Source organism: Mercurialis annua, linkage group LG7, assembly GCF_937616625.2.
Source record: "Mercurialis annua linkage group LG7, ddMerAnnu1.2, whole genome shotgun sequence".
Taxonomy (NCBI): domain Eukaryota; kingdom Viridiplantae; phylum Streptophyta; class Magnoliopsida; order Malpighiales; family Euphorbiaceae; genus Mercurialis; species Mercurialis annua.
This window is the reverse complement of record NC_065576.1, coordinates 7,669,768-7,685,243: the sequence shown is the minus strand read 5'-3', so window position 1 is coordinate 7,685,243 and position 15,476 is coordinate 7,669,768. Positions and strand designations below refer to the sequence as shown.

General features: G+C 31.3%; 2 protein-coding genes, 1 long non-coding RNA gene and 4 other non-coding genes across 8 annotated transcripts; 6 read left to right on the top strand and 1 right to left on the bottom strand.

Annotated features, from left to right (window-relative positions):
* Positions 1 to 455: 455 nt before the first annotated feature.
* LOC126655269 (14-3-3-like protein GF14 kappa) lies at positions 456 to 3,231 on the top strand. 2 transcript variants are annotated; one of them, XM_050349379.2, is made up of 4 exons: positions 456 to 1,024; positions 1,258 to 1,380; positions 2,621 to 2,737; positions 3,010 to 3,231. In XM_050349379.2, the coding sequence occupies exons 1-4, from the start codon at positions 527 to 529 to the stop codon at positions 3,022 to 3,024; spliced, it is 753 nt and encodes a 250-aa protein (XP_050205336.1). In that variant the 5' UTR covers positions 456 to 526; the 3' UTR covers positions 3,025 to 3,231. The 2 variants fall into 2 exon arrangements, with proteins under 2 accessions (XP_050205336.1, XP_050205335.1); XM_050349378.2 differs by having other exon boundaries at positions 459 to 1,024; positions 3,004 to 3,231.
* Positions 3,232 to 11,739: 8,508 nt separating this feature from the next.
* Positions 11,740 to 12,567, bottom strand: LOC126657527 (uncharacterized). The gene is made up of 2 exons (XR_007633359.2): positions 12,200 to 12,567; positions 11,740 to 12,108 (listed from the first exon to the last, which is right to left on the bottom strand). It is a non-coding gene; the product is annotated as an uncharacterized LOC126657527 (long non-coding RNA).
* A 90-nt stretch (positions 12,568 to 12,657) lies between these two features.
* LOC126657477 (protein CURVATURE THYLAKOID 1D, chloroplastic) lies at positions 12,658 to 15,377 on the top strand. Its single transcript, XM_050352171.2, has 5 exons — positions 12,658 to 12,923; positions 13,030 to 13,265; positions 14,740 to 14,844; positions 14,947 to 15,018; positions 15,102 to 15,377. The coding sequence occupies exons 1-5, from the start codon at positions 12,767 to 12,769 to the stop codon at positions 15,171 to 15,173; spliced, it is 642 nt and encodes a 213-aa protein (XP_050208128.1). The 5' UTR covers positions 12,658 to 12,766; the 3' UTR covers positions 15,174 to 15,377.
* On the top strand, positions 13,569 to 13,651 carry LOC126658990 (small nucleolar RNA snoR128). Its single transcript, XR_007634553.1, has one exon. It is a non-coding gene; the product is annotated as a small nucleolar RNA snoR128 (small nucleolar RNA).
* On the top strand, positions 13,965 to 14,047 carry LOC126658989 (small nucleolar RNA snoR128). Its single transcript, XR_007634552.1, has one exon. It is a non-coding gene; the product is annotated as a small nucleolar RNA snoR128 (small nucleolar RNA).
* LOC126658992 (small nucleolar RNA snoR128) lies at positions 14,141 to 14,219 on the top strand. The gene has a single exon (XR_007634555.1). It is a non-coding gene; the product is annotated as a small nucleolar RNA snoR128 (small nucleolar RNA).
* LOC126658991 (small nucleolar RNA snoR128) lies at positions 14,383 to 14,465 on the top strand. Its single transcript, XR_007634554.1, has one exon. It is a non-coding gene; the product is annotated as a small nucleolar RNA snoR128 (small nucleolar RNA).
* Positions 15,378 to 15,476: the final 99 nt, after the last annotated feature.

Genomic DNA, 15,476 nt, shown 5'->3' with positions numbered 1-15,476 from the left:
ACTCGTTTAAATTAATGAACATAGAATCCAACTCGAATTTGGTCCGTTTAGAATATAAAAGAACACGAACTGAGGTCTTATCGAGTCGAACACCGAGCTGTTCGCGACCAGCTCGGTTCAAGCAGTTCGGTTCATTTATTCCCCTATGTGTAAATATCCGGTGAGGAGTTTAAATGATCCAAAATGACGTGGGTGTAAATGTGTTTTTGACTATTTTTATGATAATGATTTATTCGATATTACCTGACAAGTTGAGGGGTGAATTGATCTTTTATTTATTAATTAATTGATTATCATCATACTCAAACCACACCATAGCTCACTCCCGTTAGTAAACGACACCGTATCATCCACTAAATCAGAAGAACACATTGCCAGATAGCGAGTACTCACCCAACACTACACACTCGCGCGTACACTCTCTTTACTAATCTCTCGGCCCAGCCAAACAACCAACCAACCAAATCAAATCCCTTTCTTCTCCGTTCAATTCAAAAAAAAAAAAAAACTCTCTCACTCATCATCAATGGCGGTTGCAGTACCAGAAACCCTAGCAAGAGATCAGTGCGTCTACATGGCAAAACTCGCGGAGCAAGCCGAGCGCTACGAAGAAATGGTCCAGTTCATGGAAAAACTCGCCACGTCATCAGCTCCAGGCTCCGAACTTTCCGTGGAAGAGCGAAACCTGCTCTCAGTAGCTTACAAGAACGTAATCGGCTCGCTCCGTGCCGCGTGGAGAATCGTATCGTCGATAGAGCAGAAGGAGGAGAGCCGTAAGAACGAGGAGCACGTGGTTCTTGTGAAGGAGTATAGATCGAAGGTCGAGAATGAGTTATCGGATGTATGTGCTGGTATTTTGAAGGTTTTGGACTCGAATCTCATACCGTCGGCTACTGCGAGTGAATCTAAAGTGTTTTATTTGAAGATGAAAGGTGATTATCACCGTTACTTAGCTGAGTTTAAATCTGGCGACGAGAGAAAAACCGCCGCTGAAGATACTATGCTTGCTTATAAAGCTGCTCAGGTATATTTTATCACTGTTTTTTTTTTTTACAATTTTACTGTGTAGTTTTTTTGTTCTTTATTTTTTCAGCTCAAAATACAGTAGCGGTAAAATTGATTATGAGTTTTTTGAAATTAAAGTAGTGTAATATGAATAGCTGTTTCAATTATGTAATTGATGAATATAGTGTTAATTTGTGTAGATTTGTTTTGTGTTGTTTGTTGTTTTAGTGTTTGTTTGTTTTGGCTGTGTAGGATATTGCTCTTACTGATCTTGCGCCGACCCATCCAATAAGGTTGGGGTTGGCGCTCAATTTCTCGGTGTTTTACTATGAGATCCTCAATTCATCTGAGAAAGCTTGTAGTATGGCTAAACAGGTTTGCTATCATCTTTATTTTTGTCGGAATTTCAAGATGTAATTGTCTTTATTCTTTTTATGTTATAGCCTTTGGGTGGATAATTGTTTTAGTTTGCTTGGATTCACTTGATACTTCATTTTAAATTTACCTTCGCAGAGTCTAAATGGAATACAACATATCGATATAATCATAGGCCGTAGTGATGGATTGCTTACTCTTTTCTGAGGGATACTTGGCTAATGTGCGGTGTCATTGTCGATTTGCTTTTATGCCAAGTTATTGTTTCTTTTTACCATGAATCAAACCACTTCTATATGTGCTCCATTTCAAGTTTTTGTTATCATTTTGCTACATGCCACGCTACTTAGTGAGTAGGTCTTTCATTTAGAGGAAATATGATGTTTCGATGAAGTGCAACTTGATTTTGGAATGGGGGGTTTTAGTTCTTGATTTGAATTAGTGGATGCTCTTGTTCCAACTTATTTTATTTATTAATAAGCATAAAGGATGTTCTTGAAATGGTTATTTGTTTGTTTTGTCTCATTATCTTATTTTTTTGGTGTTTTATATGTGTCAACCTTTTCAACTTTCAAGTGAATCCTACTAAATAATTGCTTTGATAGTTCTATGAAAATGGAAAAGTAAAATGCTTGTCTATAGATGTTCTATTTTGTGGGCAAGGTATCCTAGGGCTTAGGTAGCATGACACTTGTTGGGAATTACTTATTATGTAGGATCATCTAGTTAGTACCGCAAAAACTTGCAGTATCTAAGCACTTTAATGTTTCTTAATGCATAAATATTTGTGTTAGGTGTAGGTGTGTGAACGGTGAATAGGCAACTGCAGAGATGTATATGTAACAACTTTTGAGCTGGTTTCATATTCCGTGTTTGATTATTAGCATAGCAGCTGGCTTGTAGTTACTATGAGAATGCAGAAGCTAGAAGCACATAACTCTTATTGAATTGCAGCAGAGTGCAGCATTAGATCTGATGAGAAATAAGTCGCTTCAATGGGGGGGCATTTGTACATAACCCTTAACAGTATACTTGTCATTATGTGTTTGCAATGCATGTCAATCGTGAGTCTAGATTCTGTTTATTGCTAATATACTTGGTAGCATGAATTCTTCTTAATAGTATCCTTTTTTGTAGTCTCTACATATGATTTGCATATGTGTGCTGAACTGGGGAGTTTGTCACTATAGGAGTTTAGTGTTCTTGAAATCTTACTGTCTCTGCTTGTTTTGATATTAAGGCTTTTGAGGAAGCCATTGCTGAGCTAGACACTTTGGGTGAGGAGTCCTACAAGGACAGTACTCTCATCATGCAACTATTGAGGGATAACCTCACTCTCTGGACTTCAGATATGCAGGTTAGTGCAACTACTTTATAAGATTTCCGTTTGGTGTTTTGAATTCTCCTATAACATTGTTAAGCAAAAGAAAATCCAAGCTTCCAGTTAATGTTATAATGTTGATTATTGTGATGTTCAAAGAGACTACATGTATGATGCTGATGCCTTTTCGTGTCAGTCTTATAATATTTGCTCAAACCAGTTCTCCCCGTTTTGCAATTTGATTGTTCTGTTCATTATGCAAATAGAAAAGTAAAGCTAAAACTCTGGTGGGGTTTATGCAGGAGCAGATAGACGAGGCATAGTTGGATGGAATTGTTATGGCTCTTCCAGGGGGGTGGGCTAGAATGTCATGAAACTGTAATCTAAGTTACGATATAGTTGTGTAAAATTTGGTTTGATTTTAGCTTTCCGACTATTCTAAACATCTCATGTAGCTACTCCAATACTTATCATGGATTGCCGACAAACAACTTTCGATTAGGATATGAATGTCAATTCCTAGTTGAGCACTTGTGATTGATTTGCTGAAAATGTGTAGCATTTGCAGCCTCATATACTGGAATATAAATATGCAATCCCTTCTGTGTTGCTGAATATAGGGTTGGAGAGATTTTGTGTGTTTCTAGTTGGATACAATGCACTGGGCATGTAAATCCATTTGCACAGCTAATCTTGACAAATTCATGTCAATGTTGGGATCTTCCAGTCAAGCATTTCAGTTTTTGGTATTATCTCATTTTTTTCAAAGCGATTATTAATTGCCAAAGAGACGGCAATACATATTTTCTTAAATTAATATTAAAATTTTATGTCTCAATTTAAAATATCCGATACAAGTTTTGATTTGTTTTGATAATGATATGCAAGTTCTTATCACAAACCAAGAGCATAATTTAATAAAAAAAACAAATATATTGATGTATTTGTTTGAATAGTATTTTAGAAGTAAAAGATAATCAGATGAGGAAGTAGCATATTTATTAGTTTCTCGCAGTGTGCACGTCCAATTTGTAATGGAAAATTAAAGGCTTAATTACTTAAAAAACTCTTACCTTTAACTTTTTTTTCGTTTATACCCTGACCTAGAAAAATTATCACATATACTATCGACGTTGTGATTTTGTTTCACCTCTACCCAAAAATTCAAAAAAAATGATTTATTCAAAACAACTAAATATAAGGATTATTTCATACTTTTTTCAATTAATAAAAGTACAAACAAACCCTTCATCTTTAAAAACGTTTAAATAAGTCCTAAAATTTAATTAATTTTTTTTATTTAAAAACAAAAATCGAACCGCCATCCGACTTCCTCCGCCACCCGAATTTTTAAAACCCGCCGCCGGAATTTTTTGAAACCGCCGCCGCCGTCCTCCTTCCACGGAAGGAGGAAAATTTGTTCCTCCTTCCTTGTTCCTCCTTCAATTTGTTCCTCCTTCAAGAGGAGGAACAAATCGTTTGTTCCTCCTCTTGAAGGAGGAACAGATCTGTACATCCTTCATAGAAGGAGGAACGATCAGTTCCTCCTGGAAGGAGGAACAGCCTCCTTCCGGTGGAAGGGCCGCTGCTCCTCTTTCCGGCGGTCGTCCGGAAAATTGAATTTTTTTTTAATTTTTTTTTTGTTGAATAGCGGGTTTTTAAATCGGAGTATGGTGGTAGGTCGGAATTGAATTATTTTTTAACGGTCTTAAATTTTTAAATTTTTTAATAATTAATATAAATTAATTAAAAAGCATGAGGTGAATTTTTTTAGAGAAGAAGGTGTTTTGGTATAATTAATAAAAGTAACTTGTAATTAGAATATATGCTGAAAATGAAGGATTATTTTATATTTTTTTCAATAGAAAAAAGGTCAATTTAATACCTTGAGGGTAGAGGTGAAACAAAAAGACAACGTCAATAGTATATGTGTCATTTTTTCTAGGTCAGTGTATAGACGAAATAAAGATTAAAGGTGAGGTTTTTTAAGTAATTAAGCCAAAATTAAAAGAGTGGGGTTTTATGGTTATTTTATCTGTTTTATTTAATTATTTTTATGAAAAACCACAAAACTACTTCAAAAATTCTTATCTTCTAAAAAAATCTACTTCAGAGTGATGTAAAAATATTTTTTTATAATTTTTTATTTTTTCTGTTTTATTTAATTATTTTTATCTATTTTTTATATATTTTTATTTGTATATCAAAAAATATATCAAAGTGATGTGAAAATACACTGTTGATATATCTCCGATATATTTATAGTATGTTTTTAATATAAAATGTGATTTCTTTTAAGGATACAGAAAATTGAAAAAAATTTAGGTAGACTCAGTTTACCACGACATCCGTGGACTAAGTCTATTATATAATGACACGTCATTAAAATGATGACAATTTTGTAAATTCGTTTATTACTTATTTGCACATTTGAATAATAATATTATAAAATTGCCATCATTTTAATGACGTGTCATTATGTGATAAGTTTAGTTCACGGATGACGTGGTGGATCGAGTCTACCTCAAAAAATTATATATATGGAAAAAAAGAGAGGATATTAGGCCCACCACTACCAAAAGCCTATTTATTCTCAGGCATACAGACACGCTTCTTTTCTTGCCAAAATATATCACTCGCTTTTCTTTTTTGCCTTTTTACGATTTTATTTGATGTTTTTTCTGTTCAAAATATTAAAATATAGAGAAAATAACAAAAATGCCAAAAAATTGCTTCTGTTTTCACACAATACAAGATATTATGAAAACATTTCACTTGTACCATTTTTTAAAGTTTCTTTTCACTAATACCATCTGCTGACGCGCACTAAGCTTTGTTGGTGCACCAAATGCAATGACCCGCGCGTGAAGGGTCATACCTGTTGCATATTTTTCTTATAATAAAACAAAAGGTTGTATTATTTATCTAACATAGAAATTGATTTCCTTTATAATATGTTTATTTAAATTTTAAATTTTAATTTTAAAATATTATTATTAATTGTAATTTTAAAATATAAGTATATTAAATTTTAAAAAAATAAAAATACACAAATGATATAATTATATAAAAAAAAAATTATAAATTACAGATATATTATTGATACATACTAAATACGTATAAATTATATATTAGAGATGTATCTATTAAGTACATTTAACAATGTATATATTATGTATAAATTATGTATCATTAATGTATTTATGTACATTTAAAAATTTATATTTTTAAATAGCAAAAATACATATTTGATACACATTATATACAACTTAAAAAAAATGTATCTATCATGTATAAATTATATAGTAAAAAACATGTATATATCATGTATAAATTTTGTATCAACGATGAATCTATAAAGTACATTAAAAAATATATTTATCATCTGTAACGTATATTAAAAAAAATATCTAACATATATAAAACTAAAAATATATAAAAAACAAAAAAAAGAGTTCGAACAATTAAATATGTATCAAATATATATCAGATAAATATAAATGGGAATGGCGTGTTGAAGATGTATCAAATATGTATCATAAATATATCAAATATGTATCCGAGATATATCTATTATATTCTTTTACAAGATCTGGATCACAATTAAAATCCAAAGCAAACATATTCCCATTTTAGTTCTTGCTTTTGCATTTGTATAAATCATACTAAGATTTTATAAATTTAATATGTATACCATCATTCAATTATAATATTGACCAACATAACTAAGTTGAGTGATAAAAAATAGACTGAAACAACAAATACCCAGAAACAAAATCAGGATAAAAATCAATCTTCAACGACGAGTAGGTTATCTCTATTAAGAAAAACTTAAAAAACAAATTAAGAGACATTCCAAGTTGAATAGATTATACAGATTACAATCTTTCTAAGTTGAACAAATTATACAAGCAAAAAGAACCAGATTTACAATTAAAAAAATAATCTAAACCAAACTTAAAAACAAAGAACAATTACAAGCAAAAGACATGACACTTAAATCAAAAAAATCCACATGCAAGCTTCAAAAGTAAAGTGACATCAATCAAATAAATCCAAAAGTTCTAGTATTAATAATCAGATTTCCTTAATGGGTTTCCATTAGAATTTCATTAAATTACATTACTAACTTAGCTAAACTTCCAGATCTTGGTCTTCGCCGACAACCACTTCTTCAACGACAGCAACTGGTTCATCCCTTTGTCGGAAACAACGGCCATCATTTGAACAACAATAGTAGTAAAGTTTTGAATTGAAATTTCATAATCACTATACTCCGCCTCAACTCCATCAGTAAAAAGCTCCTTCGCTACTTTTGAGCTGTTAGCGGTGGTGAGGCGAGATGATGACAGAGGCGATGGCTAGACGAGGCAGAGGTCACGCCGATGGAGATGGATATGTGGTGGCCGGAAATGAGAATAAATAGAGAAGAAGAAGTGGGCGAGGGTAGAATTAGAATTTTCCTATTTTATTATTAATAATGTCAAAGGAGATAGTGAAAGAAATGGATAAGCTCAGGAAGGAAAAGGTGGTATTGGTGAAAATTATTAGGAAAAAATGGCACAGAAGTAAACTATTTAAGAAAAATGGTACCGCGTGAAAAAAACTTTCATTTATTGGGTTTTCTTGTTATTTTCTCTAAAATATACAGTATTGCTTATCTCTGTTTCTTTTGATTAATTCTAGCGCTCTTTTCCGATGACCCTCTTCCGCCACTACCGTCGCGAAATACTCCTCCACCTCCGCCGCTTGGATTTGACACACAATCTTGAGCTTCACGAGTCTGATCTTCGTCAATTCTTAGTAAAAACGAACAAATTAATGTAATAGGATCTGGATTTTCTTTAAGTTTTGGGAGATGATGGTGGCTGCCAATTTACAAAGGTTTGACAACTTTGATTCTTGTTTTCTTGGAGTTTTTTCTGATTTTGATTAGTTAGAGCTGTTTATGCAATTTTCCGGCAGCTTTTTTCCTTTTCTGTCCCACTGGGTTTATTTTGGTAGTTGATTTTTTTTTTTGCCGTTAGTTGAGAGTGGGTAAAAGGAGAGATCGATGGCGTCGTCGTTAGAAAATGGCGATTCTGAAGATGATGAAACCGTCGTCGGAACTGAAAATGGAAAGTCGACAATGAGGACGCTTAATTTCTCTGAACTGGGTCTGTTGTGATTGCTCCTTTGAGAGCTAAAAGAGCTCAGCCATCTCTTGTAAGAGAGAAAGAAAATGGAGAAATTGAAAAGAGAAATACGAGAATAAGAAATGAAGAGATGTGAAGTGAGTTTAGGTGCATTGTTTAATGGAGGAAATTTGAGAAAAATGCAACGAGGAGTTGCAGAGAAGAAGAAAATTTTGACTTTTGAGTAAAGTTTTGACTTTTTGAGTAGAGTTAATTATTTTTCTAATATATGTTATCATTTCTAAATACTCTGCAACACAATAAAGATGGGCGACATTGCTAATGATGGCCTATTATTTTGTTTGTACTTTATATTTTTTTTATTAAATTAATGGTTTGCTATACGTTTTCTAATGGTGTTTTTTCTGTTTACTATATTCAATGGTTTGCTATACGTTTTCTAATGGTGTTTTTATGTTTACCAAATTCTATATTTTTTGTTCTCATATGTCTGTCATTTTAATTGTACTTTGTGCTCGTTTTTCTTCAAAATCTTACTTACAGGTGCAATTTTATTTTTTTGAATCATTTCAATTGTAGTCATGGAGAAACATCTTTTTATTTTGGTCTAATTACTTAAAAAAACCCCACCTTGAAATATTTTTTCGTTTATACCCTGACCTAGGAAAAAGTTCATTTGTACCCTTTTTTGATTTTTCGTTTTCAATTGTACCCTAAAATTTTATTTTTTGACAACTTAATTAATTAGAGGATGAAAACATTCAAAATAATTAAATAGAAGGGTTATCATCTTTTTTCTATTTGAAAAAACACAAATAAGTTAAAAAATAAAGGATTATTTTAAGCTTTTTTCTAAATAAAAACAGTTCAATTTAGTGCTTTAGGGTAGAGTTGAAAACGAAAAATCAAAAAAAGGGTACAAATGAACTTTTTCCAAGGTCATGGTACAAACGAAAAAATATTACAAGGTGGGGTTTTTTTAAGTAATTAGGCCTTTTATTTTTATTATATCTATTATTTTTTATTAAATAGTTTTTAATAGTTCACTAAATGGTACTAATTTTATATATTTTTGCTGATCAACAACGCGAGCGTTTTTAGTACATCGTTAGTTAACCGTGAGTAAACCGTCGATAAATTTATAGTTAATTTCCATCTTTTAAGAAATTAATATAATTTTTGTGATAGTACACCGTTAGTTAACCATTAGTAAACTATCGATAAATTTATAGTTAATTTTCAAAATATTATTTCCGTCTTTTAAGAAAAATAGCCAGCAAAGTCGCAATCGTAAAGGACAAACAAATATAGTAAATTGATAGTAGACCAATAGTTAACTACTTATTAGTTAACTAATACTAGACCATTAGTAAATTGATAGTAGATCAATAGTTAACTACCTATTAGTTAACTGATAGTAGACCGTAAATTAACTACTCATTTAGTAAACCAAAAGATAAACTAATTTTGTATATATTTATAATACTGATAGTAAATCAATAGTAAATTTTTCTTTTAATAAATTAACAGTAAAAATTGTATCTTTTTACCAAAATATTATTTCCATCTTTAAAAAAAAATAGCGAATAAAGTCGCAATCCTAAAGGACAAACAAATATAGTAAATTGATAGAAGACCAATATTTAACTACCTATTAGTTAACTGATAGTTGACTGTTAGTAAATTGATAGTAGACCAATAGTTCACTACCTATTATTAAACTGATAGTAAACTATTAGTGGGTGTTATCAAAGACTTGCAAGTATATAATGAACAATTAAAGTGATAGCAAACCGCTGTTAAACTTTTTTTAAGTAAAAAAATTAAATTAATAGTAAATTTATCTATTGATAAATTTAACTATAATAACACATTTTATTTTTATTTAAAATAATTTTTATAAAAATATAAAGGTTAATCTCTCAATTGATATTTTAGTGGATGAGCATAATACACTTGGATTAGGAAAATAAACAAACAAGATTAAAATATGATGTTGCCTTTCATCAAAAACTAAGCATACACATCTTTACTGCACGCATCATACACATTTTCACTATTCTGAATCATATATTCTTCTTTATGCTACTCATTTCTCAGATCGAAAAATCTAACATAACAACTTTGATCATTTGCTTTTCTAACAGGTAACCATCGGGAAACCATCACCTCCACCGTTTGGTTCTACACTTTCACTGACGCCAAGGAGTATAATGGCTGGGCTATTGTTGAAACCTATCCTCTAAAAATTTCAATTCAAAAGTTTTAACCTTTAAACTTTTTATACAAAGATTTCTAAAATCACAGAACCCATTTCAATATTTCATTTCAATAGTTTCTAATAGTTCACTAAAGGGTTACTAATTTTATATGTTTTTGCTGATCAACATCGGGAGCATATTGCATTTCTTTTATATCAATACAGGAACATGAAGATGGCTGAAAATATTGAGAGTGACGAAGAGGTTGAAGTTAAGAAGACAAATGTGGAAGCGATAAAGGCAAAAAAAAAAGATTTAATACTTATGACTGTCTAGTATAATGGATTTTCAGTTTTAGTTGTTTGTTTTAATTATTTTGTTGTATATGATTGTTTTTCTAAACCTATGAATATTGGTTGTTATTTTTATTCTGTTTTATAAATTCAGTATCTATTTAGTACAATGTTAGTTAACTAATAGTAAACTATTTTTAATATATGTTTTACTTTATTATAAATTATAGGTAAATATTTGGCAATCTAATAGTAAACTTCCGATATATAATTTGATAAACTTTCATATAGTATACCAGTAATTATAATAATTGTCTAATGATTATTATTATTTTTGTGTCATCTGTTGGTAACCATTTAGTAACTATTTAGTAAGTCTTTGGTTATCATTTAGTACATCTCTTTATTTTAATTATATATATTATTTTTTATCAAATAGTTTCTAACGGTTCACTAAAGGGTTACTAATTTTATATATTTTTGCTGATCAACAGTGGGAGCGTATTGCATTTCTTTTGTATCAATATAGGAACATGAAGATGGCTGAAAATATTGAGAGTGACGAAGAGATTGAAATTAAGAAGACGAATTTGAAAGCGAGAAAGGCAAAAATAAAGAAATTAATACTTGTGATTGTTTAATATATGGATTTTCAGTTTTAGTTGTTTGTTTTATTTTATTGTATATGATTGTTTTTTAAAATTGGTTATTATTTTTGTTTAGTTTTATAAATTCAATATTTATTTAGTACATTGAAAGTTAACTAATAGTAAACTATAATTTAATATATGTTTTACTTTATTAAAAATTATAGGTAAATACTCGGTAATCAAATAGTAAACTTCCGATATATAATTTGATAAACTTTTATATAGTATACGAGTAATTATAGTAATTGTCTAATGATTATTATTATTTTTGTGTCATCTGTTGGTAACCATTTAGTAACTATTTAGTAAGGTTTTGGTTACCATTTATAAATTCATTTTACTTTTAAAAGTTGCTGATTTTTAATAATAGTAATATTGGTAAACTTTTAGGTCAACTATTAAAATATTTAAATTTTGGGTAAAATAAATTTTTATTGGTCAATAAAATGTATTTTTATTGTTGGTGGATTATTTATTTGGTTATTACTGGATAACCATTTAGTAAATTATAGTTATTCTACTATTAAATTTATTGTGATAGTAGACAGTACCATTTATGAACACCACAAACATACAATTACCTATTTTTCAATAAACCTGTACTTAAGATTTTTTTGAAAATCAAACTGAAAGATAATTTGATAATCATATATTCAGTTTTGGGGAGAAGCAGCTTCTGTCAATTCTTGTTCCAACTTATTCAGTTTTTTGAATTTTCATTATGAACATAACACAGTTAAACAAAGTTTCTATTAGACATTATATCAAACACTTATTGTGCATCTTTCATATTCCTACAATTTACAAAAAATCCATAACTCAATTCTCCATTATATATTGTCAATTTATCATTTGTACATAAATTCACTTCTTCTCTCCTTAACTCCCACTGCCAATACCTTATGAGATATGGAAACTCATGCCTGGCCATTAAATTACCATTTCAAACCTGCGCTAACATCAAATAGTGCAAGGAATATCTTCACCGGAAAATCAACCTGATGAGGACAATTGCGGCGACTGTCTGAAATTGCTCGGGTCTTTGCATATTTACATAAGGATCACGATGATGATGATGTTGTTATCCGTTGTACCCACGATTGGCCGGAAACGGATGCGGGTCTCCTCCTTTAACAGAACAAAACAAGAAACTGACACATGCGAGTGAAAAAAGAAAAAAAAATAGAAGATTAAAAGAAATTAGAATGGATTGAGTTACCAATTCAGATGATTGAGTTATCAGTTCCAACCCTAAAACCCACCATTTCCGTCCGTCGCCGTTGAATGCTTTCATTAATAACCACCATTGTCCTGTTTTTTTTTCTTCTTAAAATCCGATTGATTTCTAAGAACAGTGATTGATCAAAGCAATTTTATGTAATCAATTGAGTTAAAAACAATTTTTTGTTTTGAATTTGAAAGAAATCGTTGTGAGCAAGTTGAGAGAATCTTTGTGATTTTGAATTTATGATTTTGAAGGAGATATGTTTCCTATTTTATTGGAATCGTAATTTGGCAAGAAATTTCTATCAAGCCGTAAATTTTAATAGATTTTAGTCAATAGGTGGTCTTGAGAATATTTAGGTGTTTGAAGGGTATTTGTCTAAAAAAACTCATAAAAAAATGTTAAAATTTTGTCCATAACCCAGGTCCAAATAAATGAGTGAGCCCAAGTGGGAGACAGAAATAAAATTGGAAACCCTAGCAACACATTCCAAATCTCGACTCAGCCTATAAGCACCACTCACCACTGTTTAGTGGCTCAACCTGAAATACTTCCATAGTAATGGAGCTCTGTACTACCTCCACTGCCCATTCCGTCTCCACTTCTCTCCCCAATATCTTCACCTCAAACTCCAAACCCTATCTTCCCACACTCAACCAACTCCATATCCCTCCTTCCTTCCGCCGCTGCAGCGGTGGCGGACGTCTCATCCACTCCAGTACGAAATCGGAACCCTAGGTTTTCATTTCTTCTGTTTGTTTAATTTTGTTCTCTTTTTTATTTTGAAAGAAGTGGTGCTCATTTGAAAAATGCATTTTTTTCAGGTAAGTTTGCGACAAGAGCAACGTTTGAGGAGAAGCCGAGTAGTAGTAGCAGTAGTTATGCTGCAGGAACTACCAGTATTACTACTGATGAACCCGCGAGTTCAGTTGTTGATGAACCCGCGAGTTCAGTTGTTGATGAAACCCCGGTAACTGAGTCACCTATAGAGGATTCTCCTCCTCCTCCTCTTGCCGACGATGACCAAAGTAATGACTTCTTGGACGGCCTCAATCTGAAGGTTTGTTTGTTCTTTGAATCTCTTTTATATGTGTGATTTGTAGATTCAATTGCAAACTTACACTTGTTACTCTTTTGCTGCTATTATAGTTGATTTATTCCGTTTCTGATAGTAAAGGACAGTGAAGATTCTTTAAGGTTCGCTCGTCAGAATGGCTGATTAGCCTTGCCGATGCCTAATTATTCCGAGTCCTTTTCGCTGTACATTTCTGTTTAGTTGTTCTTTTTTTTCATTAATTGAGAACTTGTTGTTGAAAATGTCCAATAAACTCACTAGAAATCTAGAATATCCACTGGAAGTTGATTGCTGTGATGAATACCACATTATGTATGAAAGTTAATATGTCATTGCTTGATGAATTTCATCTGGTGCGGTTATCTGAGCAACATGCCTACTTAAATATATATTAAGTTTTTTACCCTTCATTTTTTTCATTCTTATGTTTTTTGTAAAAGTCCATTCTTAAACTATGAGAATAATTGCTGCAAGCCTGGAAATTGATTCTTGTGAATAAACCAGAATATTATGAAGGTTATGTCATTGCTTGATTAATGTTAATCTGGTACTTCAATTTTTTGTGTTTCTGTTTCCAATCCCCTTTGTTTCTTTTGTTCACTCTTGTTTTTCTTCTTGGCAAATGATTTTTTTTGGGCGGATAAAAGTCCGATCTAAGAGTACTAGGATATCTACTCTAATTGATTGCTGTGATGAATACCAAAATATTACGAAAGTTAATATATAATTGCTTGATGAAATGTCATCTGGTGCGGTTATCTGAGCAACATGTCAACGTATACTATTAAGTTTTACACTTTATTTTTTCCCTTGTTTGTTTTCTTCATTCTTAGAATATGAGAATATTTGCTGGAAATTGATTGCTGTGACAAAACCAGAATGTTATGAAATTTATGTCATCGCTTGATAAAATTTCATCTGGTGCGGTTACCTGAGCAACATGGCAACATGCACTTCAATTCTTTAATATTTTTTTCTGTGTTTCTGTTTCCAGTCCCCTTTTTTTGTTCTGTTCACTCTTAGTTTGCTTCATGGCATCATATGATATTTTTTTGGGGGTAAAACTCCAATCTTTTAATACTAGAATATTTACTGTAATTGATTGCTGGGATGAATACCAAAATATTACAAAAGTTAATATGTCATTGCTTGATGAAATGTCATCTGGTGCGGTTATCTGAGCAATATGTATACATTTGTTTCTTAAACATTCAATGTTTCCTTTTAATCTTACTTGCACTCTTTTTTCTTGTGTTTTCTAAATTTGGTAATCCTAATGCTAATCATGCTAGCAATCTCCTTTAGTTGACTGAACATTTTTAGTGCTCACCGGAGAATATGAAAACAACTTGCCCAGTTATTTATAATGAACTCTTTAATATTTGTATACAAACAACTATTTTTTGCTGGTTATGGTCTTTTATTGTACTTAATGTCATGTGCTGCTTTAAATATGCAGCTTGACTCTGAAGATACCTATTCTATTGTGTTATATGGTAGTGCTGCGTTGGTTGGCCTGTGGTTTATATCAGCAGTTGTTAGTTCTATTGATTCTATACCAGTGGTGAGCTTCTGTACAACTTCTGTGAAAATTTTGATTTTATCAGAGTTATTAGTTTTATATCTTATTTATCTGTGATCGACTTTGTATATATTGTGAATTCAGATTCCCAAGCTGATGGAAGCTGTGGGACTTGGCTACAGCTTTTGGTTCACTACCCGATATTTGTTGTTTAAGGTATGTGAGCTAATTGGATTGAACCTAAAAAATGTACTGCTAGAAGAGATTGTGATTGGTAATTGTTCACCAATGTTTTGCAGGAAAATAGGGACGAATTGGCTGCTAAAGTTGCAGAGCTTAAGAATCAGGTCATCGGTTCAAGTGACGATTGATGTGCGAGGTTCCTCGTTGTGGTGCTATAGTAATGGTTGAATGAGAGTTAATAATGGTTGAATGAGAGTTAGATATGCCTTGTCTATATTTAGGCTTCTCATATATATTCTGGTTTCAAAAATGATAAATGAAAATGAAACACTTTAACACAAAACTTAATTAGCTTTTATGCAATACATAAGTTTACACTGTGACTTTATAAATGTGTTTTTCAGCATAAGGATTGAAATCTTGGGATTCTTTAATTTTCTAGATACTTTGGAGGAATTCAAATTGTTTTAAAATTGCATTTAATGCGTCAA

Excerpts from the sequence above, each read along its gene's own strand:
- LOC126655269 (XM_050349378.2), top strand. The coding sequence starts at position 527 with ATGGCGGTTGCAGTACCAGAAACCCTAGCAAGAGATCAGTGCGTCTAC. Across the intron at positions 1,025-1,257 it reads TTGCTTATAAAGCTGCTCAG|GATATTGCTCTTACTGATCT; the intron begins GTATATTTTATC and ends TTGGCTGTGTAG. Across the intron at positions 1,381-2,620 it reads CTTGTAGTATGGCTAAACAG|GCTTTTGAGGAAGCCATTGC; the intron begins GTTTGCTATCAT and ends TTTGATATTAAG.
- LOC126657477 (XM_050352171.2), top strand. The coding sequence starts at position 12,767 with ATGGAGCTCTGTACTACCTCCACTGCCCATTCCGTCTCCACTTCTCTC. Across the intron at positions 14,845-14,946 it reads CTATTGATTCTATACCAGTG|ATTCCCAAGCTGATGGAAGC; the intron begins GTGAGCTTCTGT and ends TTGTGAATTCAG. Across the intron at positions 15,019-15,101 it reads CCCGATATTTGTTGTTTAAG|GAAAATAGGGACGAATTGGC; the intron begins GTATGTGAGCTA and ends AATGTTTTGCAG.